The sequence below is a fragment of the Leptopilina heterotoma genome, unplaced genomic scaffold (assembly GCF_015476425.1).
Source record: "Leptopilina heterotoma isolate Lh14 unplaced genomic scaffold, ASM1547642v1 Lhet_66, whole genome shotgun sequence".
Lineage (NCBI taxonomy): Eukaryota > Metazoa > Arthropoda > Insecta > Hymenoptera > Figitidae > Leptopilina > Leptopilina heterotoma.
The window spans coordinates 722,079-747,692 of record NW_025111153.1 but is presented as its reverse complement, the minus strand read 5'-3'; the positions used below and the strand labels follow the sequence as shown (position 1 = coordinate 747,692).

At 30.4% G+C, this 25,614-nt stretch overlaps 1 protein-coding gene across 5 annotated transcripts; it reads right to left on the bottom strand.

The window, feature by feature from the left end:
• Positions 1-11,598: 11,598 nt before the first annotated feature.
• On the bottom strand, positions 11,599-25,146 carry LOC122510066 (1,5-anhydro-D-fructose reductase-like). Of its 5 annotated transcripts, none has more exons than XM_043624465.1 (8): positions 24,893-25,146; positions 24,427-24,489; positions 24,096-24,143; positions 23,838-23,886; positions 15,803-15,952; positions 15,529-15,708; positions 12,174-12,575; positions 11,599-12,067 (listed from the first exon to the last, which is right to left on the bottom strand). In XM_043624465.1, exons 3-8 carry the CDS (start codon positions 24,128-24,130, stop codon positions 11,678-11,680), a joined length of 1,206 nt encoding a protein of 401 aa, XP_043480400.1. In that variant the 5' UTR covers positions 24,131-24,143; positions 24,427-24,489; positions 24,893-25,146; the 3' UTR covers positions 11,599-11,677. The 5 variants fall into 5 exon arrangements, with proteins under 5 accessions (XP_043480400.1, XP_043480399.1, XP_043480398.1 ...); XM_043624464.1 differs by having other exon boundaries at positions 24,096-24,135; XM_043624463.1 differs by having other exon boundaries at positions 24,096-24,135; positions 24,427-25,146.
• Positions 25,147-25,614: the final 468 nt, after the last annotated feature.

Below are 25,614 nucleotides of genomic sequence, written 5' to 3'. Positions count from 1 at the left end.
TGCCTTTTTGAGTAATTACTGTTTACGTATAAACAATGGAGGACGAAGAGATTATAGATATTCCTAGTGATTGTGAGTCAGTTGATGGCTTATGTGATTCTGACGGTGAAGCAATTTCAGACGATGAAAATAGTGAATTACTTGAAACTTCTGGAAATTTTTGTACAGGAAAAGAAAATGTTACAATAGATAATGAACAAATTTCAACCGAAAACTGATAGTGAAGGTGATGAACCTTTGAAGGATCGTTTGAAGAAATTAGATGGCATATGGGAAAGTAAAAACAGACCAAGCGAAGATGTACCTTTTACAGCGAATTCAGGACCTAATGTACCTAAGTCAGTTACTTCTCCACTAGACATTTTTCATTGCTTGTTTTCAACAGAGATAATTGACATTTTAGTAAATCAAACTAAGCTTTATCAAGAGCAGAAACAGAGTACTTTAGATCTAGTATTCAAAGCTGAAATGCTTACGTTTATTGGTATTAATATACTAATGGGCGTAAAGAGACTCCCGTCTTATAAGGATTATTGGTCTATGAATTCCCAACTAAACGACGCATACATCAGTAATATCATGACCATAAACAGATTTAGTTTTTTTCTAAGTCACTTGCATGCAAACGATAATACCAAAGAACCAAAAAAAGGTGAAGCAGGTTACGATAAACTGTACAAAATAAGGCCAATAATAGAAAAACTAAATGAAAATTTTAAGAAATGGGCGAATCCACGGAACCGTGCGATTTAAACATAAAAATATAAATATTTTTAAATTACAAGCACACTTTTTATTTTTAGATATATATGTTCGAAATTTATTCAAGAACAAAATTTTCTGTGCGTGAATCATTTTTATTTACTGCTGAAAGCATTGTAATTAAAAAAGTTTATTGAAATTTTGATTGGCAAGATGTCATTTTTGAACTGAAAAAACAAATGAAGACAACTGAAATATGTTTAATAATCAATTATATTCTAGTCGATTTTTCTAAGTAGAAAGTTTTTACTACAAATGTTTTTACCTATTTTTATTTATTTCTTATAATTTACTTCAATAGGAATGATTGTTTATTTGTATATTTATTTTATATTTCTTTTACAAGTTTTAAAGTGCAAACAATAAAATTATAACTTATTTAACCATTCAAAATCTTTATTTTCATAAAATATTCTTAACATTTTACTTTTTAAAACTTTTTTAAATTGAAAATCAAAAGATTATTTGCTTACCATTGTGAAAAATATTTTCTAACCCGTATTTCTAGAAATTGACATTTCTGAATATAAACAAACATATTGACCTTCCAATAATTGAAAACTGATATATTCACACTTATGAGATCGAGTCTTTTAAAGATGAAAATTCCACAACATTTTTATATTTAATATTTTTAAAATGTTTTAATTGGAATACATATTTAGCATTTAGAATCATGAATATTTATAATAATATCTACCGTTCACACAAAGTTTCAACTGATTATTTTTTAAGCTATAAGTGTGCCATTAAAAAAAGGATAAATTTATAATCATTCACGTTTGAAGGTGTAGACATAATTATTGTTTTATTATCTTTATTTTTAAAGGCACACGGTTAAGTAAGGTCTAAATTTATTAATTTTTTCATAAGGAATAAGCTCTTTCAAAAAAATTAGAAATGCATTACCGCTGAAAGCACAAAATGAAGAAAACCTTGGACTTCCTGTTACTGAAAAATGGGAGTAACATTGCTTGAATTGCTGCCATTTAGTTTTAATAAAGGAGCACATATTTCTTTTGATATGGAATAGATTTTAAAATATTAGAAGAATTATTTACAACTTTTCTTGGACGATTTTAATTTACGCTGAAAAAGTTATACACGTTTAAGTCGAAGAGAAGCCCAAAGTAACAAATCAAATTTAATTTTTTAAGTACACAGATGACTATTTATTTTACATGAAGATTATACAAATTATGGTTTTATTTGACTATTTTGTTTTATATGTTATCTAAGAGACATTGACATTAAAAAAAATTATATAATGTTAAAAAAAATTGTTTAAATGAGGAGTAACATGAAATCACACGGTTCCGTGGATTTGCCCAAATGTTTCAAGCCAAATCAACACCAGTCAGTAGATGAGTCGATGGTAAAATATAAAGGAAGGAACACCATGAAACAATACAATGCCGCTAAGACAATTAAAAGAGGTTACAAAATTTGGGTTCGTGCTGATAGTTCAGGTTACGTTTGTGAATTCCAAATTTACACAGGTAAGTTAACAAATACCAAAGAGAAATCTCTTGGTGGTAGGGTTGTAGAAGATCTTACTCGAGTAATTGTTGGCAAGTTCCATAAAGTTTACTTCGATAACTTTTTCACGAGCATCGATTTGATGATTTCCTTAAAAGCAGATGGAATCTTAGCTTGTGGAACTGTTAGACCAAACCGAATTGGCTTACCAAAAAAACAATTACTCGATAAGAAAATGGTCCGCGGAGAGATGGAATATCGTACTTCCTACACAGGCCTTCGATGGCTAAAATGGAAGGACAATAGGGCGGTTTCATTTTTATCTAACTTCCATGACCCATCTGAGACACAGACAGTAAATCGAAAATTAAAGGATGGTTCAAGAATTCCGGTACCTTGCTCTGTCATGGTGTCAGATTACAATCAGCACATGGGGTATGTAGATAAAGCTGATCAGCTGAAATCTACTTACCAAATCAATAGAAAATCGAAAAAGTGGTGGCCTCGCCTTTTTTGGCATCTACTTGATGTATCAATAACAAACGCTTATGTTATTTATGTCGAATTTGGAAAAAACCGATTAAATTAAAGGCTTTCAGATTAGCCATAGTAGATGGTTTAGTTGGTGGAATATTATGCCGCTGAAAAAAGGTAGAAAAAGTTTGCCGAAACTGTTAGGTCCATATAAACCTCAAATATCTATAGAAAAAAGGCGCTCTGATTCTGCACATCTACCTATTTATAATCAGGATGGAAAGCGAAGACGATGTGCCTCATGCAGCACTAATGAAAATGAACAAAAATCTGTTTGGATTTGTTCGCAATGTCAAGTAGCACTTTGCTTAACGTCGAAAAAAACTGTTTTCAGGATTATCATTCTTAAACGAAAAGAAGATCTTAATAAAAGAACATTCTAGTAGCTCAAATGTTTAGAAACAGAATAAGGAATCGCATAAATACAAAACATAAGAAGAACAAAAAAAAGTAAATTAAAAAAATAAAAAAAAACAAAAAAATACATTAAAAATAAAAAAACAAAACAAAACCAAATACAAAAAAAACACAAAAAATAATAAAAATACAAAAAAAAATTAAAAAAGGAACCAAAATCTCGCCACGTCCACGTCGTTGGTTCTGGGCAGCGCTAAGAGCGAGAAAATATTTTTTATTCTATATCAGGGATCACAGTTCGTCCCCTTTTTCCCCTATTCCCCTTTTTTCCCCCTTTTCCCCTTAAAAAAAATAAATCCCCTAAATCCCCTTAATTCAAATATTTTCTCCCCTATTCCCCTTTTTCAGTAAATTTTTTTTTGAAAAGTAAAAATTATGATTTAATAATTTTTTTAAAAAAGATTTTACAGGGTGTTCAGCGTTCAGGAAAGTAAGGAACATTTTGATAAATTTAATAAGAAAGTTAAAATTTTTTGCGGATTTAAAAATTTTGTAATCTAACAAGACTAAATTGGTTTTTATTACTATTTGTTACTCTAATTCGATATTAATTTATCGCTCACCCTAAAAGAGGTAATCTTGATTTAATGCGGAATCCTTTAAACTGAATGCATATTTTCCTCTTATATATGGTATCAAAATTAATACTCTTCACTTTAGAGGATTTTTCTCTCCGATATTATTTGCAAATTGTGGTTATGAACTGATGAAGAAAAGTTAATTTTATGCACTAAATTTAATGTTTTTAATTAAATAATTATATTTAATAACTAAAAGTTAATTACTTACATTATTTAATATATTAATATTAATATATTATTTAATATACATTCAAGTCGAATAGTTTTGTTTTGAGAGGAAAACATTAAGAGGATATTAGAAGAGGATTTTTCCTCTAAGTATGAGATTACTTTTTTCTTATATTTTATTAACCATATTATAGTCGAAGAAGAAATAAGGAAAGTAAAAAGTCAGGGAATCTTTTTCTCAATCCTTGTTGGACACCCTGATTTTATTTTTGTAAAATGTTTAAATAGCGCACAACATAAAACAAACCTTAGAAAACTCCATATTATACCGTAAAAAGAAAAAATGGCTATTTTTTCTTAAATTATTTAAGAAAAAAGGAGCAAATGAAGTCAGATTTAATCCAAAAAGCTGTAAATAGAAGGAAAAATAAATGTTTAAGAAAATGAATCCTGTATGTTGTAACAAAATAATTTTTATCGTGTTTTTCAAAATCCCCTTTTTTCTTTTGAAAAATCCCCTTTTTTACCTATTTTCAAGTGGAAATGCCACTGTGATCCCTGCTATATGCACCATCATTCATTTGTTTGACCGTATAAAAGCGGTTGCCATTTTATCCAAAGGCAACAACAACAGGTCTCATATGTTATTTTTACCAAGGGAAAATAGACACTTTCTTCGTACAAGTTCAACAAGTGAATGACATTTACTGCCTGTCGTCTGTTATCTGAAATTGTCACTTTTATGCATTAGGAATAAAAAGTATCGTAAGTAACACGAAAACAAAGGCATCCATTTCAAATCTGATAAATTTTTTGAAACCTCGTCGGCCATATTGGATCCGCCATTTTGAATTTTTAAAAATAGACTTCAGATTCGTAATCAGCGACCCCGAAAACCCCTTGATATGAGTTTATACTAAAATCTATTGATTTTTTATTTTCTTGTCCGCCATATTGGATCCGCTATTTTGAATTTTTAAAAACGGACTTCAAATTCGTAATCAGCGACCCCGAAAACCCCCGAGTAACAATTTTTACGCAAATTGAATAAATTTTTAGAAACGATGTCCGCCATATTGGATCCGCCATTTTGAATTTTAAGAAACGGACTTCAGATTCGTAATCAGCGACCCCGAAAACTCCTAGAAGTATATTGCTCCATTAACGTAGTTGAAAAGAAAAATATATTACTGAAAGGGTTAAGATTTACTTCAAACTTGGTATCTAGGGGTTTTTTGGGTCGCTGATTGCGAATCTGACGTCAGATTTTCGAAATTCGATATGTCTGATTCAATATTAAGGAACTATTTTAAAAATATATTTTTTTAATTCGGCCGCCATATTGGATCCGCCATTTTGAATTTTGAAAATTTAACTTCGGATTCGTAATCAGCGACCCCAAAAACCCCCAAATACCAAGTTTGAAGTAAATCCATCAATTGAAAAAAGAATCGCCTACCTCTCAAAATCGGACATGTTTTTTGAGGTTAGTAAAAAATCCTGACGTGATGGAGCAAAACGGACTTCGGATTCGTGTTCAGCGCATCAAAATACATAGGTCTAGGGTATTCCGGTCAAAAGTACATGACACTTTTTTTTGTGGGGCTGTGTAATTGGTATTGCCTTAATGGCAACATCAGACCCCAAATATTTTCTCTTGACAACAATTCCTTGAGCACCTTGACCCAAAATAATTTTTGAGAAAGAGAAGTCTTGCTCTTCAATGACATTGACTGATATATCTAACTTATTTCGTTTTTGATGAACTATTTTGTTTACGAGTGGCGTCTTATATTTGAAAGTATTTTCATTATTCGTTACTTTAGATTTTTCGCAAGTTAACATCGAATAACCCGGACTTTCTATGTCCGTGCTTTGAGAGTTAATGGTTATAATACTTAAATTTCACAGCCCCACAAAAAATAAAAGTGTCATGTACTTTTGACCGTAATACCCTAGCCCTATGTATTTTGACGCGCTGAACACGAATCCGAAGTCCGTTTTCCTCCATCACGTCAGGATTTTCTTCTAACCTCAAAAACATGTCGGATTTTGAGAGGTAGGCGATTTTTTTAAAAATTGATGGATTTACTTCATACTTGGTATCTGGGGGTTTTTTGGGTCGCTGATTACGAATCTGAAGTTAAATTTTTAAAATTCAAAATGGCGGATCCAATCTGGCGGCCGAATTTTGAAAAAATTTTAAGATTTACTTCAAACTTGGTATCTAGAGGTTTTTTGGGTGAATGTGAGAAACTCGCTTCGAAATCACACTCAGCAACTTAAAAAACCTATAGATACCAAATTTCATAAAAATCTGACAATTTTTTAAAAATAATTCCTTAATATTGAATCGGACATATCGAATTTCGAAAAAGATTTGCAATCAGCGACCCCAAAAACCCTAGATACCAAGTTTCATAAAAAACTTTTAATTTTCTTTTATAATGTCCACCATATTGGATCGGTCATTTTGAATTTTGAAAATCGCTTACCTCTCAAAATCCGACATGTTTTTTGAGGTTAGAAAAAAATCCTGACGTGATAGAGCTAAGCGGACTTCGGATTTGTGTTCAGCGCGTCATAATACATAGGGCGAGGGTATTCCGGTCAAAAGTACATGACACTTTAATTTTTTTGTGGGGCTGTGTTATAATTAAAAAAGATTGCTTTAGGTGGCCGACTATTGTCGGATTCTTACTTTTTTTGTAAATTTTCTTATCAAATAAGAAATTTTCTTTTGTAAATATGATTGGTATACTAGTTTTGTAGAAACATTAGGAACAATTACACATGGAAGAAATTTTAAAGACATTTTAATTGTAATTTTTAAACATAGTATTCATTAAAAAGATTTTCTTAAGTGTCCGACTACTGTCTGGTTTACCCTATTGCATCGTGTCACACTGAAACAAAAAACAAACAGTTGTCAGAGAACAAACTAAAGATGTGATGGAACATTTATTTTTGAAGAGAAAAAAGTCGAATATTTAAAAGAATGATTGCAAGATGTTATTAATGAATACTGGGTGCGACGAATTATTGAAGCAAGGATTATTTTTACCATCACGTAGGACATTAAGCAAAAGAGTTAAACATATAAAGTTTGAATCTGGCATCTCTGACGAAAAATGTTTAAATAGTTGGAATATAGAGTGACGAATTTTACAAATGACAGTGATAGACAATGTTCACTTGCCTCGATGAAGTCAGCATAATGGGAGGAAGAATGCTTGATCCCTAAACAAAAAAAAATATATTGGAGATATTACTCTTCCGCCTTCTTCAGAAGATATTGTTAAGCACGCATTATTTTTTGTTTTAACTGGTTCCAAAGAACGATTGAAGCAAATACAGTCGACAACGTTGATAAGGCCGGCTAATAGGCCCTATCATCAGAGATTCGTTAACGAATCTATAAGGTTTGAAATATTAGGTAAAGAGTGGGAGAAGAGTTCGAGCTGGAAGCCCAAGCAGACATAATTAATTTTTACTTTAACACCAAATTTTAAAAAAGATATCATTCTTTCAAGCAACAATTCTTTCCAACAAATGAAGGTGAAAAGGGCCCAACAGATTTTAAGTAGTGAAGTTAGTGCAACTCTTTATTATTTGTTATGAAGAAAACAAAAAGGAAGAATATCAAACTACGGCTTGGTTTGTCGATTTCATTGTCAAATGGATTTGAATCATGACTTCACAAAATTTACAAAGTGCAATCAGCAAATATAACACCACTCCATACAATAAAACAATTTTTTTATCTGAAAAAAAATATTACTCTCATCAATTTTCTGACATTTTCGTTTACGAAAAATTTTGGACTGGGTTATGGCGCCAGACGGCCAAAAAACACGAATAATTATAATGTAAAGTTTGATTAAATTAAAAATAATAAAATAAATTGAGTTAAAAATATATAAATTAGGATAATTAGTAAAACACAGTAAATAAGATCGAACAGATTTCAGAATATTATCTCGCATACGTACGCTCTTGTCACAACGATCTTGACGAACTGATCTCACATCCCATCGTCTATTCACAAATCACTTCTGATATATCGTCAAACAGGAAATTAGTATATATATTTTTGCGCAAAAAATTCAAATCCTTAACATATTAAAAAGGATTTAATGGAAAATGCGATTCGAATTCGTCAATTTCTTACTCGACATTATATTTTTGTGTCTCATAATTAGAATTACTAATTTCTTCTTCACAAAACTCATTCAGAATTAGTAAATCTGTTTCATAAATTTCGTATTTGAAAATGGTTAACAAACAACAGATCAAAATCGTGTGCTTCCTTTTTAGAACCGAAAGCGACAATCATATTCTTAAAAATATTTTTTGCTTTAATGGTTTTACAAATCAATATTGTTATAAATAAACCACAAGCATGAATATGCTGAGTATTCGGAACCCTATTGAAAATATTTACATGGGATCCTACATGGGATCTTACGTGGGTTCTTATACAAAAACCTGTATAAAATCCCAGATCCCACGTAAGAACCCACATGGGATCCCATGTAAAAGCACATGTATATTTGGGACACGATTTGAAACACGAATTCACGTGGGAATTTGAGTTTGTGTATCTACATAAAAATCTACATGAAGTCCTATGTGAGAATGCATAAAGGATTCCATAAAGGATTTCATATAGGATTTCATATGGGTTTTTATGTTTTATATATAAGATTTCACATAGGATTTCACAAAAGATTTGATATGTGTTTACATTAGGGATCCATTGTCAGAATTTTCAAAGGATTAAAAATTATTTAATTAAAAATTAAATAATAAATTGTATTATCATTTCAAATCATCAGTAAGAAAAAAAATTTAATAATTTGAAACACTTCTTCTGAGCTATAAACTCTCAGTTATATAGTGTTACAAAATCATGTTAACAAGGCGAGAAGTCGCTCTCGCCACCTGGCGGTGAAAGTATATGAACTGTGATATTCTGTATTATTAATAAAAAAAACCACGTGAGATCCTATGTAAGATCAGGTAAGATCCCATGTGGAAAATTACATGGGAAATAATATACGATCTCACCTGGGATTTCATATAATTTTCATTCCTATGTAAAATCCTACGTAAGATCCCATATAGTTTCATATGGGGAAATAACATAGGAAATTACACGGGATCTTACGTAGGATTTTACATAGAAATGAAAATTATATGAAATCCCAGGTGACATCGTATATTATTTCCCATATTATTTTCCACATGGGATCTTACATAGGATCTCACGTTGTTTTTTTTATTAATGATACAGAATACCACAGTCCATATACTTTCACCGCCAGGTGGCGAGAGCGACTTCTTCCCCTGTTAACATGATTTTTTAACACTATATAACTGAGAGTTTATAGCTTAGAAGAAGTGTTTCAAATTATCGAATTTTTTTCTTACTGATGATTTGAAATGATAATACAATTTATTATTTAATTTTTAATTAAATAATTTTTAATCCTTTGAAAATTCTCACAATGGATTCCTAATGTAAACACATATCAAATCTTTTGTGAAATCCTATGTGAAATCTTATATATGAAACATGAAAACCCATATAAAATCCCATATGAAATCCTTTATGAAATCCTTTATCTATTCTCACATAGGATTTCATGTGGATTTTTATGTAGATACACAAACTCAAATTCCCACATGAATTCCTGCTTCAAATCGTGTCCTAAATATACATGTGCTTTTACATGGGATCCCATGTGGATTGTTACGTGGGATCTGGGATTTTATACAGGTTTTTGTATAAGAACCCACGTAAGATCTCATGTAGGATCCCATGTGGGTAATTTTAATATGGAAACAACTCCTTTGCCTTACGCAGTGATGTCTTTAGAAGATAAGACGAACATGTACTGTATGGGTAACGGAAACACTTTATATTTTTTTGTGTTACGTACATATTAATTTAATGAAATCAGAAATAGTTTTTTCAATTATTTCTCGCCATACAGCTTGTTTCAATGTCAGGCTAAAATCCGTTTCTATATTCGTAAAAAGTTTGTTCATTTGGTCTATTTTTTAAGTTGTACATTGCACCACTTTAAAAGTTGGAAATTGTAGGTATCTCGTATATCGTAGATATGAATTGTGCAATAAAGCTCCTTTTGCATTTTCAGGAATAACAATTAACGATCCTGTGGAGTTTAAAGCTTAGCATCACAGGAATGTATACTAATAGAGCCGTTAAAATGATTTCCAATCCAAGTTTCTTCAAAATGTTTAATTAACTTTAACATGAAACTTATTTCATTTTCGTCCAAATCGTTTTTCTAATTGTTTTCGCTTAACATTTTTTGTTGCACCCAGAAGTTTTATTTTTGCTGACGAAATACTTTCCAATTCTTTTGCAATATTTTTTCTTTCCTCACCTTTAATACATTGCCTATGTACTTTACCATTATGATGAATAGGCCCTGCATAACTAATTGCTACATCCAGTTTTCAAAATGTCAAAACAGGACTATATACTCGAAAAAAATAGGAAGTACACTCAGAATGCTTGCAAGTAGCATGAGCAAAGAAGAAATTTTTTGCCCTTCCTCCTTCATTGCTACACTTGTAGCTTTTACATAAAAGGACACAAGAACAATTTTCCTGCTAAAAATATTTACAAAATTCATCTGACCAACCCTCTTTAAAACTTTTGTTACCAGTCCAAAAAATCTTCCCAAAACTTTCATTAAACAAACTCTTGCCTCTAAGTTAATTTTGCTATCTAAGCAATCAGAAGAAGCTGCAATGTATATTTTATCAATTCATCGTTCAAATTATTTACAACTAAAACCTCATACGGCAAGTAGTTATCAGGAATATCGTTCTTCCGATAGCAACTTAACGTTCCTAACAATTTTAGCCTTAAAATTAATATTGTTTTAAACTAAATCAGTACATAATGAAATACTTAAGTTTTAGGATTTATTATTCGAATTAGTCCATTTTTTGTCCAACCTCTTATTCACCTCACTTACAAAATTTTTTGTAACACTTTCGGAATGTCCACGAAATGTTTAGAAACATTTCTTAACATGAAAGGATTAGTATCACATCTCAGTGACTTTTAATAAAAAAAAATGTTATTACAAAATTTATTTCATTTACTTTAAACCTTTTGTACGTTAAAGAAAAAGGTTTCAAACTATTCAAAAGAATATTTATTCCTTGTTTATTAATTACTATCTTGCTGTCATGGCCGCCTGAAACTACCCTTATTTATGATTGGTGGATACATAATAATGAATTAATCCTATTTGAGTGTAATTGTGACTTGGACTATGTACTCTGATAAATTTTATAATTATGACTTAAAAATAGTCTCACTGGATTATATTGAAAAATATTATGAAATGAGAATACTCATTTCATGAGATATTTTTTAATTATTTAAGTGAAACGTTGATTGCATATGAATGCAATCAGAGTTAAAAGCCTTTATGTTATTTTAACTTCATTTTAATTATTATCATGGAAGTACATATTTGAAGAAAAATATTTAGTAAAATAATTATTTTATTTATGAACTGTATATTAATTAAAAACATCAAGATTAATTAAATTTTTTCAATATTTTTTACGTTAAACTTACTGTAAAACCTAAATTTACAATGTACATTGATAATATTAAATGTTTTTAAACATAGGTACATTAAAATATTATTCCTAAAATTGAGAGCTTAAATTTATAGTTATTATTATACTTTGAATGGATATTTTGGATGTTTATCGATGCCTTTAAAGACAGCGGTGTAATCTACAACTCGAGCCTCTGATCCTCGTTTAAAACTTTCTAGGTCCGTCATGTCTGAACTATCAAGATTCCAATTAAAGACATCCATATTTTCTTGCAGTCTTTTCTTATCGACACTTTTTGGAATTACTGACACTCCTTTTTGGATTAAAAATCTAAGTAAAACTTGTGCAGTAGATTTCCCATGTTTCAGCGCTATCACTTCAATTCTTGGATCTAACAATGGATTGTAAAAGTTTTGAATTTTTTTATATTGCATTGTTTTAATGTATCCTGCTGATCCAAGGGGAGTATGTGCCGTTATAGGAATTCCTTTTGATTTGCAAAAGTCATGCTAAAATTAAAATGGTATCATTAATCATTGTACATACAAATAAAAGAAATAAATTCTTGCAAAAGTAATTAAAAACTTGATAAAGAATAATTTTATATGAACGTACAAGTTCCTTTTGCTGGAAGTAAACATGCATTTCGATTTGAAGATTGGAAATGGGAACTTGTGCAATTTGAATAATTTCCTCAATTTGCGGAATATTGAAATTTGACAGGCCAATAGCTCGTACTTTCCCTGTGTGAACTAGTTGTTCCATTTCTTTCCACGTGGCTTTGTTGTCAGTATTCATATTTAACTCTACCTCCCCTTTTAAATTCCACGGAAACCACAAGTCAGGGGCGGGAAGTAATCCCATTTTTTCATGTTCTTCAGTGAATTCTAAAAACGCTTCTTTAAATGTCACCGGTAGTTGAATTAAAAAGAGATCTAAATAATCCAACTGCAAGTCTTTCAGTGTTTTATTCAGATATTTTTCTACTTTGGGCGGAATATTTCCCATGGGTGATAACTGGAAATAAGTTTTAATAAGATATTAATTCTCAATTTTATCGAATTTGTTTGTCACAGTGGCAGTTGTGTATAGGTGTATTCCACGTCAGTTCAACACAAAAAATTTTATTAGGTTTTGGGATTCGGTTGAAATTGGGTAGATTATATCCTCTGGTGGTAATAAATAAAATCCCCAAGCGATTTTAAAAAATTTCAAAAATTGGCGGACATATTGGATTTTTAATTTTTTTGTACTTTTTTTTGAAAAATATATATCTCTGCTTCTTCTTAACGGATTTTAGTTTATGACTTCTTAAATTGTTCGTATTAAAATATACTTTTATTTAAAAAATTAAAATTAAAAAAATTATTTAAATTTTTTGTTTAAAAAATTAATTTAATTTTTTGAAAAGCCATAGAAAAAATATGCTACCTTCAATTTTGATCATTTTTTTTACCATTTGTAGCCATAAATGTGTTGAACTTGTCCTGAAATTTTTATCGTGGGACAGCCAGTAGTTTTTGAGAAAAAAAATAAAACGTAAATCCTCGTATAGCGCTGTAGCGCTCAGTTTTAATGCCGCACGATTGTAAATGGAATTTTAATGAAAGTACGAGTTTTTATTAACCCTAGAACTAAAATATGATTTTTTTATAGACTAACGAAAAACTGGGGTGGTTTGGTACCCCAGATTTGAAACAATTGTAAAAGGTTACCTTTTTTGTAATTTTTTAATTTGTCAACAATGTGGCTAATTTGAAAAAATTAAACAGATTTTAAAAAGTAAATAGAGACAATTTTATTTTGATTAAGGCAATTTGAAAATTTAAATATTATTTACAATATATACAAATGTTAAATGATTTTAAAATAGAATAAAAATCATTTATTACAAAGGAGGTTTCTATTTTTTACGGGGGAGTATCCGAGGTCTTACAGTTTTTCTTTATTTACCTTTTAAAATCCGTTTAATTTTTTCAAATTAGCCACATTGTTGACAAATTAAAAAAATTACAAAAAAGGTAACCTTTTACAATTGTTTCAAATCTGGGGTACCAAACCACCCCAGTTTTTCGTTAGTCTATAAAAAAATCATATTTTAGTTCTAGGGTTAATAAAAACTCGTACTTTCATTAAAATTCCATTTACAATCGTGCGGCATTAAAACTGAGCGCTACAGCGCTATGCGAGGATTTACGTTTTATTTTTTTTCTCAAAAACTACTGGCTGTCTCACGATGAAAATTTCAGGACAAGTTCAACACATTTATGGCTACAAATGGTAAAAAAATGACCAAAATTGGAGGTAGCATATTTTTTCTATGGCTTTTCAAAAAATTAAATTAATTTTTTAAACAAAAAATTTAAATAATTTTTTTAATTTTAATTGTTTAAATAAAAGTATATTTCAATACGAACAATTTAAGAGGTCATAAACTAAAATCCGTTAAGAAGAAGCAGAGATATATATTTTTCAAAAAAAGTACAAAAAAATTAAAAATCCAATATGTCCGCCAATTTTTGAAATTTTTTAAAATCGCTTAGGGATTTTATTTATTACCACCAGAGGATATACTGCCGTACTTGGTAAAAACTTGGTTAAGTCACTTTTTTGTGAAAAATGAGTTTTTTATATCAATGGATTCGTAAAAAAAACTGCATCTACTTATGTTTTTAAAAAATTTCATTTTAATTATTTATTGCAAAAAATAATTATTAAAAATCTGCGAAAATCGAGAAAATACTTGAGAAAAAGTATAGTAACTTGAGTTACGTAGTGTAAAAATCGTAGAAGTCAATGAGCTCGAGCATAAGATAAGAAACAAAAACTTAGTCAAGTCGACATAATATTTCTGCTATCAAAAACATAGTGAATACTCATCTTTCGTTTCGAAGCAAAAACCTTAAGTCGAGTTAACTGAGTTCTTATTTCGAAAAGTGGCATGAGCCAGACACTGTGTTTCGAAAGCAGACTCCTTAAGTCATAAGATTCCACCACGTGTGGAGTTAACTGAGTTCTTGCTTCTGATCGGCGGCCTGAACTCGACTACCTTTTCGCTGAGCACTCCTTAAGTCAATTTAACTAAGTTTTGCTTTTAAAAATAACACTTAAGTCCATTATTTAATATAATTTGTTTAAATAATTAATTTTTGACTGCAGAATTAAAAAGAACTCTATCAATTTACCTAGGAAGTAAAGTTAAATTAAATAATTTTTTATACTATATTAGGTTTATTACTACAAACAGTTTTTCGTCATTTTCTCGTTCTCACTAAAATATGACTTAAGGTATTAGTCGCGTAAAATGGTTTTCGTCAGATTTTTTTCAAATTTTGCATACTTATTCCTGAAGTATTTATCTACAGAATGAGACCAATTTCATTAATTTTGACCGTTTCAAAGCTTAAAAAAATAAATTCAAAGTTCATACATTTTGCATGGAGGGAGCACCCAATGCATGTATTAATTTTGTTTAATAATTATTTATATGATAACTAATCGTCATATTTGGAAAAAAACTACCAAAGTATTCAATTAGATGAAACAAATGAATAAAAAAAACATGACATTTTTTGACCGCACCAAACTATAAATATATTGACAGAAAGTTAAAAAAATAACTAAATTATACGAACGAATAGAGTAGGGAGTTAAACTGTCTCTCACACTCTCACTGCCCCACTCTAGTAAGCAGCCCGGTAAACTTTTGGCCAGAGCCAGCAGCGCGACTACTACCTTAACTAAGTTTTTACCAAGTACGGCAGTATAATCTACCCAATTTCAACCGAATCCCAAAACCTAATAAAATTTTTTGTGTTGAACTGTCGTGGAATACACCTATAACAATATCAGCAAGTATTTCGCTCTCTTGTGAACAAACGTTAATTCACTAACTCGCTGTCATATTTTTAACAGATGGATAAAGTTGCCACTGTGGGATTTCTTAGAGTAGTATATGAGTTTAACATACTTTGCTAACAATGAAAAGTTCATCTCTTGTAATTTTTCCAGAATTAAACCATTCTTTTAAAACGATTCCAATTTCCGTTTCGTTCAAATGAACAGGAGAGAGGTCAAAGTGCCTATATCCCGCTTCTAAAGCTGCATGCAAACTACCTATCGTGTCCATTTCACTAAATTGGTAAAAGGGCTGAAAAATTATTGACAATTTTTAGACTGCATCTAAAATAATAGAAATACATTGTTACGCGAGAAAATGTTTACACATTAATAAAATTACATACATGCCAAGTCCCAGATCCTAAGATTGGCATTCGTCCTCCGCTTGGTAATTTAATTGTTGTTTCTACCTTTTTTGTTTCAAAGATCTGGCCACATTTTCCAAATGATATTAGAAGATAGATCTCCTGAATTTTTCGCCCTAATTGACAGAACTATTGTACATATAATTAATATATTACAGATTAGAGCATTGCATTGTAAAATGTAAAAAATAAGAACAGAAACAAATTAACCTGCAATTTTTGGCACGTTACATTTCATATTTTGAAAAAAGTACCTATTTCTTTAAATATTATAAAAGTGAAGTTTTTGGTGATTCCAATTAAATAGTATATTAAGTAACAAGGGTATAAAGGCAGCCATTTGTTTACGGTGATTTTTGTGACATGAGTGGAGGTCTCGGGGCGCCTACGGCGCCCTCGACCTTCACTCGTGTCACAAAAATCATCGTAAACAAATTGGCTGCCTTTATTCCTGTGTTACTTACGATATTTTTTATTCCTAATGCACAAAAGTGTCGATTTCAGATAGCAGACGACAGGGAGTAAAAGTCATTCACTTGTTCGACTTATATGAAAATGGCAACCGTTTTCTCCCATGGTCAAAAATAACGCATGGGATCAGCTGTTATGTTTGGCTCTTGGGAGAAAATGGACGCAATTTTCATATGGTCGAACAAATGAGTGACTTTACTCCCTGTCGTCAGCTATCTAAAAGCGCCATTTTTGTGCATGTGGGATAAAAATGTCATTTTTATGTTCTGTCCGAAAATCTGCCCACATAGAACATTGTCTTGCTGTAAGCTTCCATTAAGCTTACTAGCCAAAACCAGGTGTAGCATAATTGAAAATGATAGTAACGATAAAAAATAATATATTTTTTTTAAAAGTATTTGATATCACTCGGTTGTTTTAAATATTTAATATATTTAATATATATGTGGATGTCTGCATAAAAAAAGACCACTTTAGCACTAACACTGATCTCTATATATAACTTGATGTAGTATAGGGCTATTTCCGGTTGTGACAAATGGAACGACTTAACGCCATATTACTGAGCAGTGAGTTTCTCAAATATGGCGTTCGCGATTGCGCAGAATGCAAGAAATGTCTGCGTTTGTTTACTATTTACAGTCTGTATAATGTGTTTTTGCAAGTGAATTTGTTATTTCATTTGCAGTTATTAATTGACATTGCTTTATCATTATTATTGTAATTAATTAAAAAAATAATTGCACGATGGTGAAATTGTGTTTTTATTGTGGTGAAGAGCAAAGTACAATTAGTGAAAAATCATTTCACAAGTAATAAGTGTATTATGTTTTGAAGGTTATGTATTTATTAACGGTGTTGCGCAATTTCAAACAGTGGTCGCCTTTTAAATATGGCTGCTTGAACGTAAACATAATTTCAAAAGGATTTTTCTCCCAATTTGGACAATTATTGCAAAATAGGAAAAATACCAGTTATCCTAAAATTTTGTTCTTTCATTTGTGCACAAGAAATTGAAAATCCAATATAATAAAATTTACTTTTAATTTTTTGGTTAAGTGTAATACAAAATTATGTTTTTTCATTGTAAAAGAAAATCTACTGCTATAATTGAAATAATTGTATGCATATCTTATTTGTTTTTATATTTGTGTGACGATCAATAGATCGTTTTTTTGGTTAAAAGTTTAAAATTTTTAGGTTAAAGTTATGAATACTTTAACCTAAAAATTTTAATTTCGATAATACATTTATTGAAAATATTTCTTATTGTTTTTTTTCAATCTGCACATTTTGAAGAATATGTTTTATTCAAGCGCATTCAAATTTCGCGCTACAAAGTGAGAAACTCACTGCTTCCTAAAATGGCCTTCCGGCCTTCTATTGGTCACAATATTTCTAAGCTCGAAGTATAGGAATACGAGACGCATGCATATCCCCTAATCGCCAAGTCGTCGAATGATCAAATAGTTGAATGCCAAGTAATCGAATGGACAGAACGTCGAATGCTAAAAACATTGAATGGACAAAACGTCGAATGCTAAAAACATCGAATTGTCAATACGTCGAATGTTCAAAACGTCAAATTATCAATTCGTCGAATATTAAAAACATCGAATCGTCAATACAACGAATGTTCAAAACGTCGAATTATCAATTCGCCGAATGTTAAAAACATCGAATTGTCAATACGTCGAATGTTCAAAACGTCGAATGATAAAAACGTCAAATGCTAAAAACATCGAATCGTCATGTAGTCGAATGCCAAAAATATCGAATCTTCATTTAATCGAATGCTAAAAACATCGAATCGTCATTTAGTCGAATGATAAAAACATCGAATCATCAATTCTTCGAATGCTAAAAACATCGAATTGTTAATTCATCGAATGCTTAAATCATCGAATTTTCCATTCGTCGAATGTTAAAAACATCGAATCGTCAATACAACGAATGTTCAAAACGTCGAATTATCAATTCGTCGAATGTTAAAAACATCGAATTGTCAATACGTCGAATGTTCAAAACGTCGAATGATAAAAACGTCAAATGCTAAAAACATCGAATCGTCATGTAGTCGAATGCTAAAAATATCGAATCTTCATTTAATCGAATGCTAAAAACATCGAATCGTCATTTAGTCGAATGATAAAAACATCGAATCATCAATTCTTCGAATGCTAAAAACATCGAATTGTTAATTCATCGAATGCTTAAATCATCGAATTTTCCATTCGTCGAATGTTCAAAACGTCGAATGCTAAAAACATCGAATCGTCATTTAGTCGAATGATAAAAACATCGAATTGTTAATTCATCAAATGCTTAAATCATCGAATTTTCCATTCGTCGAATGTTCAAAACGTCAAATGTTCAAAACGTCGAATGATCAAAACGTCGAATGCTAAAAACATCGAATTCTCAAATCGCCCAATGCTAACATAGAATAGTCAGTGCGTCGAATGCTCAAATAGTCGAAACGCCATCTGTTCGAAATGTCAAGTAGTAGAATGGTAAAGTAGTCGAATGGTTTCGACTATTTGAGCATTCGACGCACTGACTATTCTATGTTCTAAGCATTCGACGATTTGAGAATTCGATGTTTTTAGCATTCGACGAATGGAAAATTCGATAATTTAAGCATTCGATGAATTAACAATTCGATATTTTTAGCATTTGAAGAATTGACGATTCGATGTTTTTATCATTCTACTAAATGACGATTCGATGTTTTTAGCATTCGACGTTTTTATCATTCGACGTTTTGAACATTCGACATTTTGAGGATTCGATGTTTTTAACATTCAATGAATTGATAATTCGACGTTTTGAACATTCGACGAATTGAGAATTCGATGTTTTTAGCATTCGACTAAATGACGATTCGATGTTTTGAACATTCGACAACTTTACCATTCTACTACTTGACATTTCGAACAGATGGCGTTTCGACTATTTGAGCATTCGACGAACTGACTATTCTATGTTCTGAGCATATTTGACGATTTGAGAATTCGATGTTTTTAGCATTCGACGTTTTGAACATTCGACGAATGGAAAATTCGATGATTTAAGCTTTCGATGAATTAAGAATTCGATGTTTTTAGCATTCGAAGAATTGACGATTCGATGTTTTTATCATTCGACTAAATGACGATTCTATGTTTTAAGCAATTGACGTTTTTATCATTCGACGTTTTGAACATTCGACGTATTGACAATTCGATTTTTTGAGCATTCGACAACTTTACCATTCTACTACTTAATAATTCGAACAGATGGCGTTTTGACTTTTTGTCCATTCGACTACTTTACCATTCTACTACTTGGCAATTCGAACAGATGACGATTCGACGTTTTGAACATTCGACAACTTTACCATTCTACTACTTGATAATTCGAACAGATGGCGTTTCGACTATTTGAGCATTCGACGCACTGACTATTCTATGTTCTGAGCATTCGACGATTTAAGAATTCGATGTTTTTAGCATTCGACGTTTTGAACATTCGACGTTTTTAGCATTCGACGTTTTGAACATTCGACGAATTGAGAATTCGATGTTTTTAGCATTCGTTTAAATGAGGATTCGATGTTTTTAGCATTCGATGTTTTGTCCATTCGATGTTTTTAGCATTTGACGTTTTTATCATTCGACGTTTTGAACATTCGACGTATTGACAATTCGATGTTTTTAACATTCGACGAATTGATAATTCGAAGTTTTGAACATTCGTCGTATTGACGATTCAATGTTTTTAGCATTCGACTAAATGGCGATTCGATGTTTTTAGCATTCGACGTTTTGTCCATTCGATGTTTTTAGCATTCGACGTTTTGTCCATTCGATTACTTGGCATTCGACTATTTGATCATTCGACGACTTGGCGATTAGGGGATATGCATTCGTCTCAGGAATACGCTATCCAGTAATATATAGAAATCAGTGGGCACTAATGGACTAATGTATGGGCGAATTTCTTGCAAAATTTGGAAAATTATGAGTAATCTTAGAACCTTTTTGGTAAAAAATTCGATTAGTTACAGTTCTTCTAGGAAGATATTCAGATAAAAATAGTTTTAAGCCTAGTACACCTTTAAGATAAAAAGTAATAGGTTTCGAATTTTGAAACAATGAAAAATAACGGACATCCGACAGAGTGGTCCTCTTTCTAAAATTGCGTTTTTTAATTAATAAACCTGATTTTTTGCGAAGTTAATGGTTGAATGTTATTTTATTAAGTTATTTTTAAAGTAACAATAGAGTAGAAAGTAGACATAAAAAAATTTATAAGGGACTTTATTGTGAATAATCTTAGGATATATCGAAATTTTTATTTCTATAAAAATGAAATTAAAAATTGTAATGCGAATTTCTCTAGTTCTTCTGCGAAGTTATTCAGATGACAGTTGTTTTAAGTCTAGTACACCCTCAAGATAAAAAATCAAAAGGTTCTGAATTTTTTCGCCCCCTCCATTTTGAAACAGAAACAACTTTTGCAATAGACCGACAAAGTGGTCCCTTTTTATTTTTTTGTCTAACAATGAAATAAAATACTAAAAGTATTAATAAATTAATGATAAATGCATGATTCGACGTGTGAGACTTTGTAGATTAAGAAAAAAGAATAAAAAAAGTTTAGACATTTTTTTTCAAAACTACCCACATAGCACCATAGTATGAGGTAAGGTTATGTTGAGTACTAATCGTAAGGCACATAAGGTTACACAATATTGCTGCGGTAGACCTGAGGTGAACTAAAAACTTCCGCCATGGAGGTAAGGTTACATGTTAGGGTGTGGTGAGTATATATGATAAGGCCATGGTAACCTTACACGTTAAGGTTAAGGTAACCTTACACGTTAAGGTTGAGGTAACGTTACATGTTAAGGTTGAGGTAAGGTTACATGTCAAGGTTGAGGTAAGGTAATTATTAAGTTGTAAGGTTGAGGTAAGGTTAAGGTAAGGTTGTGATAAATTTACCAGTTATGGAAAATATTGAAAAAATAATTAATAAATAAATATTCAATTAAAAAGTTAGTTTGTTGCTCTTCTCTATTTTGGAAACCTGACATGAAGCAGAAAATTTTGAAAACAAATTTGGGGGGAATGGGATTCGAACCCGGGATCGACGCGCATAAACCTATCATTCTAACTAACTGAGCTAAGTAGAGAACTGGCAGAAGGAAAATTAATGATGCCTTTAAGGTGAACCAAGAAGATGATTAACTCCTTAAAGGCAATATTAATTTTCCTTCTACCAGTTCTCTACTTAGCTCAGTTAGTTAGAATGATAGGTTTATGCGCGTCGATCCCGGGTTCAAATCCCAGTCCCCCCAAATTTGTTTTCAAAATTTTCTGCTTCATGTCAGGTTTCCAAAATAGAGAGGAGCAACAAACTAACTTTTTAATTGAATATTTATTTATTAATTATTTTTTCAATATTTTCCATAACTGGTAAATTTATCACAACCTTACCTTAACCTTACCTCAACCTTACAACTTAATAATTACCTTACCTCAACCTTGACATGTAACCTTACCTCAACCTTAACATGTAACGTTACCTCAACCTTAACGTGTAAGGTTACATCAACCTTAACGTGTAAGGTTACCTTAACCTTAACGTGTAAGGTTACCATGGCCTTATCATATATACTCACCACACCCTAACATGTAACCTTACCTCCATGGCGGAAGTTTTTAGTTCACCTCAGGTCTACCGCAGCAATATTGTGTAACCTTATGTGCCTTACGATTAGTACTCAACATAACCTTACCTCATACTATTGTGCTATGTGGGTAGTAAATTGCGATTACCTCCGAATCTAGAACCGACAAAGTAGTCCCTTTTCATGCGGATGTCCACAAATTATTAATGTTTCTTGCATTTTTTGTACCACAATTTCAGATAATATACCATACGGCACCGAAACTTTCCTGAAAATTTATTAAAGATTTAATTGCAAACTTCGAAAAATTTACTTTCAAAGTTTAGTGAAAATTGTGTAAAGATTTAAATGTCCCCCTTAAATAAATGTTTATCGTCAAATTTTCCTAAAAATTTAACTTAAAACTTTCCTGAACATTAAAATTAAATTTTCGACTTCTCTCTTACAAGAGAAAATGTATATATTTAAATTAAATTTTCGCCTATGTAGAGTAGGCGAAATTTTATTTTAATTTTTAGGAAAGTTTCACGCTGAACATGTATTGAAGTGGGACATTTAAATCTTTACAAAATTTTCACTAAACTTTTCAAGTAAGTACTTCGAAGTTTGCAAGCAAGTCCGAAAGTTTCGGTGCTGTGTGGGATACGTATTTGAAAAAACAAAGCGAATTAAACTTAGGGGAGAGGGCCCCAAGGTGGTCAGGGCCCTAAGGTGGTCACCCTAAGAAAATTTTTGTATATTAGTTAGTATCTTCAAATGTTTTTTGTTATTGTTATTATTTGTGAAGACAAAGATTTTAGTAAAGTTTTGAGGTAAATAATCGTATGAGTCTCTTTGTAACGTGAACGTCGTAAAATTTCTGTTTTTAAATGATCGAGAAATTTTTTTCTCAGGGTGTTAAAATCATCGAAATTAACCATTTTAAATTAGTAAAAATCGTTATAATTATCTTTATATATCGTACAATAATATTCCAAATAAATATAATTAATATTGTGCTTTAAAAAATTTTTTCATTAACGTTTAAAAAATTGTGTCTTGGCCCTAAGGTGGACACTTTTTTGGCCACAAGGTGGTCACTTTTGATTTTTTAGGAAAATGTGTTTATACGCCATATTTATCAACATTTATCACTGTGAATGTGAATATTATCAATTTTTAAGTTTTATGATGAATAATAATGAAATATAATTATTTTCAAAATTTTACCTATCTAATACATACACAAAAAGTATCATTTTTGACGAAAGGACAAAGTGCAAAAAAAATGTAATATGTTTCTGTGATCCTGAAAAACAATTAATATTAAATAAACAACTTATAATACGTTTTTTACATTTTTTTAAAACTTTTTTAGTGAATTTTTGTATGGTGACCATCTTGGGGCCACTTTTTTAAAAGTCGAATTTTCAACTTTTTTTAAAAAGTGCCATAACTTTTTTTTTATTAATGAAATGAAAAAAACTTTATGATAGGAAGTTAGGTAATAAGATAATGTTTCAAACGCCGTATTATTGACCTTTATATATAATTCCATTTGAAATCTACAGTCGTTCAAAAGATGGGTGACCACCTTAGGGCCCTCTCCCCTATAAATAAAGTCTTATTTTTTTTAAAAATTAGAGAAGTAAAGCAAAATGTCAGTGTTGTTCCCTCAAAATTTTGTTTCTTTTGTTTTGTTATTTTATTTTTAATACATAAATTTGTGTTAAATATACTTTTTGCCCATTAACCAAAAAAGAGTATTTACAAGTTTAAATTTCAACGACAAAAATCTAAGTTAGTATACATAGAATCAAAAATTGCATTTTTATTTTAATGACTCACATATAATTACTGACAATAAAGTATTTTCTATATACAACTTACAAATAAGGTAACACCATCTACTACATTATGGAATACTCCCTTAGCACTCCTTAAAATTAAAAAGTATAATTATTAATTATTTTATATAATAATTATGATAATGAATATATTCTGCATAGAAATTTTAATAGAAGTTAACCGAAAATTCAATACTAATCATAGTGATTGTATATATTATAATACTGTAAAATTTTAATATGTGATTGTAAATTAGTCAGTATTGAACATTTATTTAACGAAATGTAATAATTTCCTTACCCTGCTTTTGTCACTTCTTTTCCTTGTTCTTCCATGGAGACTGAAATGCTTTATACACATTAAAATTTCTATTTTTAACTTGCATACATATATATAGTCTTTTCGTAAATTCAAACAGATTACAAAAATTAATGAATAAATAATTAATAATTACTTCATTAAATCGTTAGATATATTTCTTTTATTAGATTTTAAGTAGAACAATGTTCTAAAGTATAATAAAAGTGTTAATGACATTTTAATAGTGCCTTGTAATAAAGAACTTATCATTGTATTTAAAAATGTTCTATTGTATTTTTTTGACATATCTTAATATAATTTGACCACATACCTAAAAAATGTAATCTCATATTTAAAGCAAAATTTCTCTTTTAATGTCCTCTCAATTTTTCCTCTTAAAACAAAAGGATTACTCTTGAATGTAGAATATTTTTATTCTTTGGCATGGTTGACAATTAAACAAAACAATTTTTTATGGTTCTGATGTCAAAAACATTGAATTCAATTGAAGTAAATAGACAAATAAATTCATTAATGTAAGTAATTAATTATAATTACATATTAATAATTAATATATTATTCTTTCCTTATCAGATCATAACCATAATTATGACCGCCCTTAGGAAAATAAACACAAGTAAAAAATGTCATGCGTGCGTGGCGTTATTTTCGTAACGTTTGTTCGCAATGTCATGAAAGTTATGTCATAAAATTTATGCGAAAACGTAAGATGTCTCTATGAAAATGGTATTGGTAATATATGAAGGTTATTATTTAAAGAAAATAAAAAGTAACACCTTTGATTGTAGTGGATAGTCTAGTATAGAGTAGAACGGGGCGAAGCAGCCAACTGCTTCTTATTTCTGCACCATTTTTTCAAATCGTGCGCTGTTGATAATGTAGAGTACGTGCTTATGGTAGTTTTTTAGATAAGGGAAAATCATGTTCATGTTATTCAATATCTAGGTTGGGTTTTACTTTTAGACAATATATACATTCTTACAAGAGAATACTTATTATTGTAATATTTTAAACAGAAATAAAAATACAAACTTTTCTTGAAAGTTTTCCTGAAAAAATACTATGCAGAAGAATATTTATAAATTTATTATTTATGTTTTGTAAATAATATTTTAATTTATACAATAATTGCTTAACTATTTTTGACAATTTGAAGAACAGTTATTGAAAATATTTAGACCTTTTATTCAATTCAGGTGTTACATGTAAATACTTATTAAGAAATTCCATCCCTTCTATTGATTAATGTTATCATCGCATGGATAAAAGGACCGTGAAATAAGAAACAGATGTCTTCAAAAGCTTAAAACAATAAGTTTTTTTTTATATTTTTTGACCCACCAGACTTTCTGTCGACAAGATTCCGCTGAAAGTCCGTGGAAAGTTTGCAAGCATTTTGCGTTTTTTTTAAATGGGTGACCACTTCTCCACCGCCACAGTGGGCAAAAATGACAGAAATGACGTCAAAATTCTTTTTCCGGCGTAATTTTTATCGCAT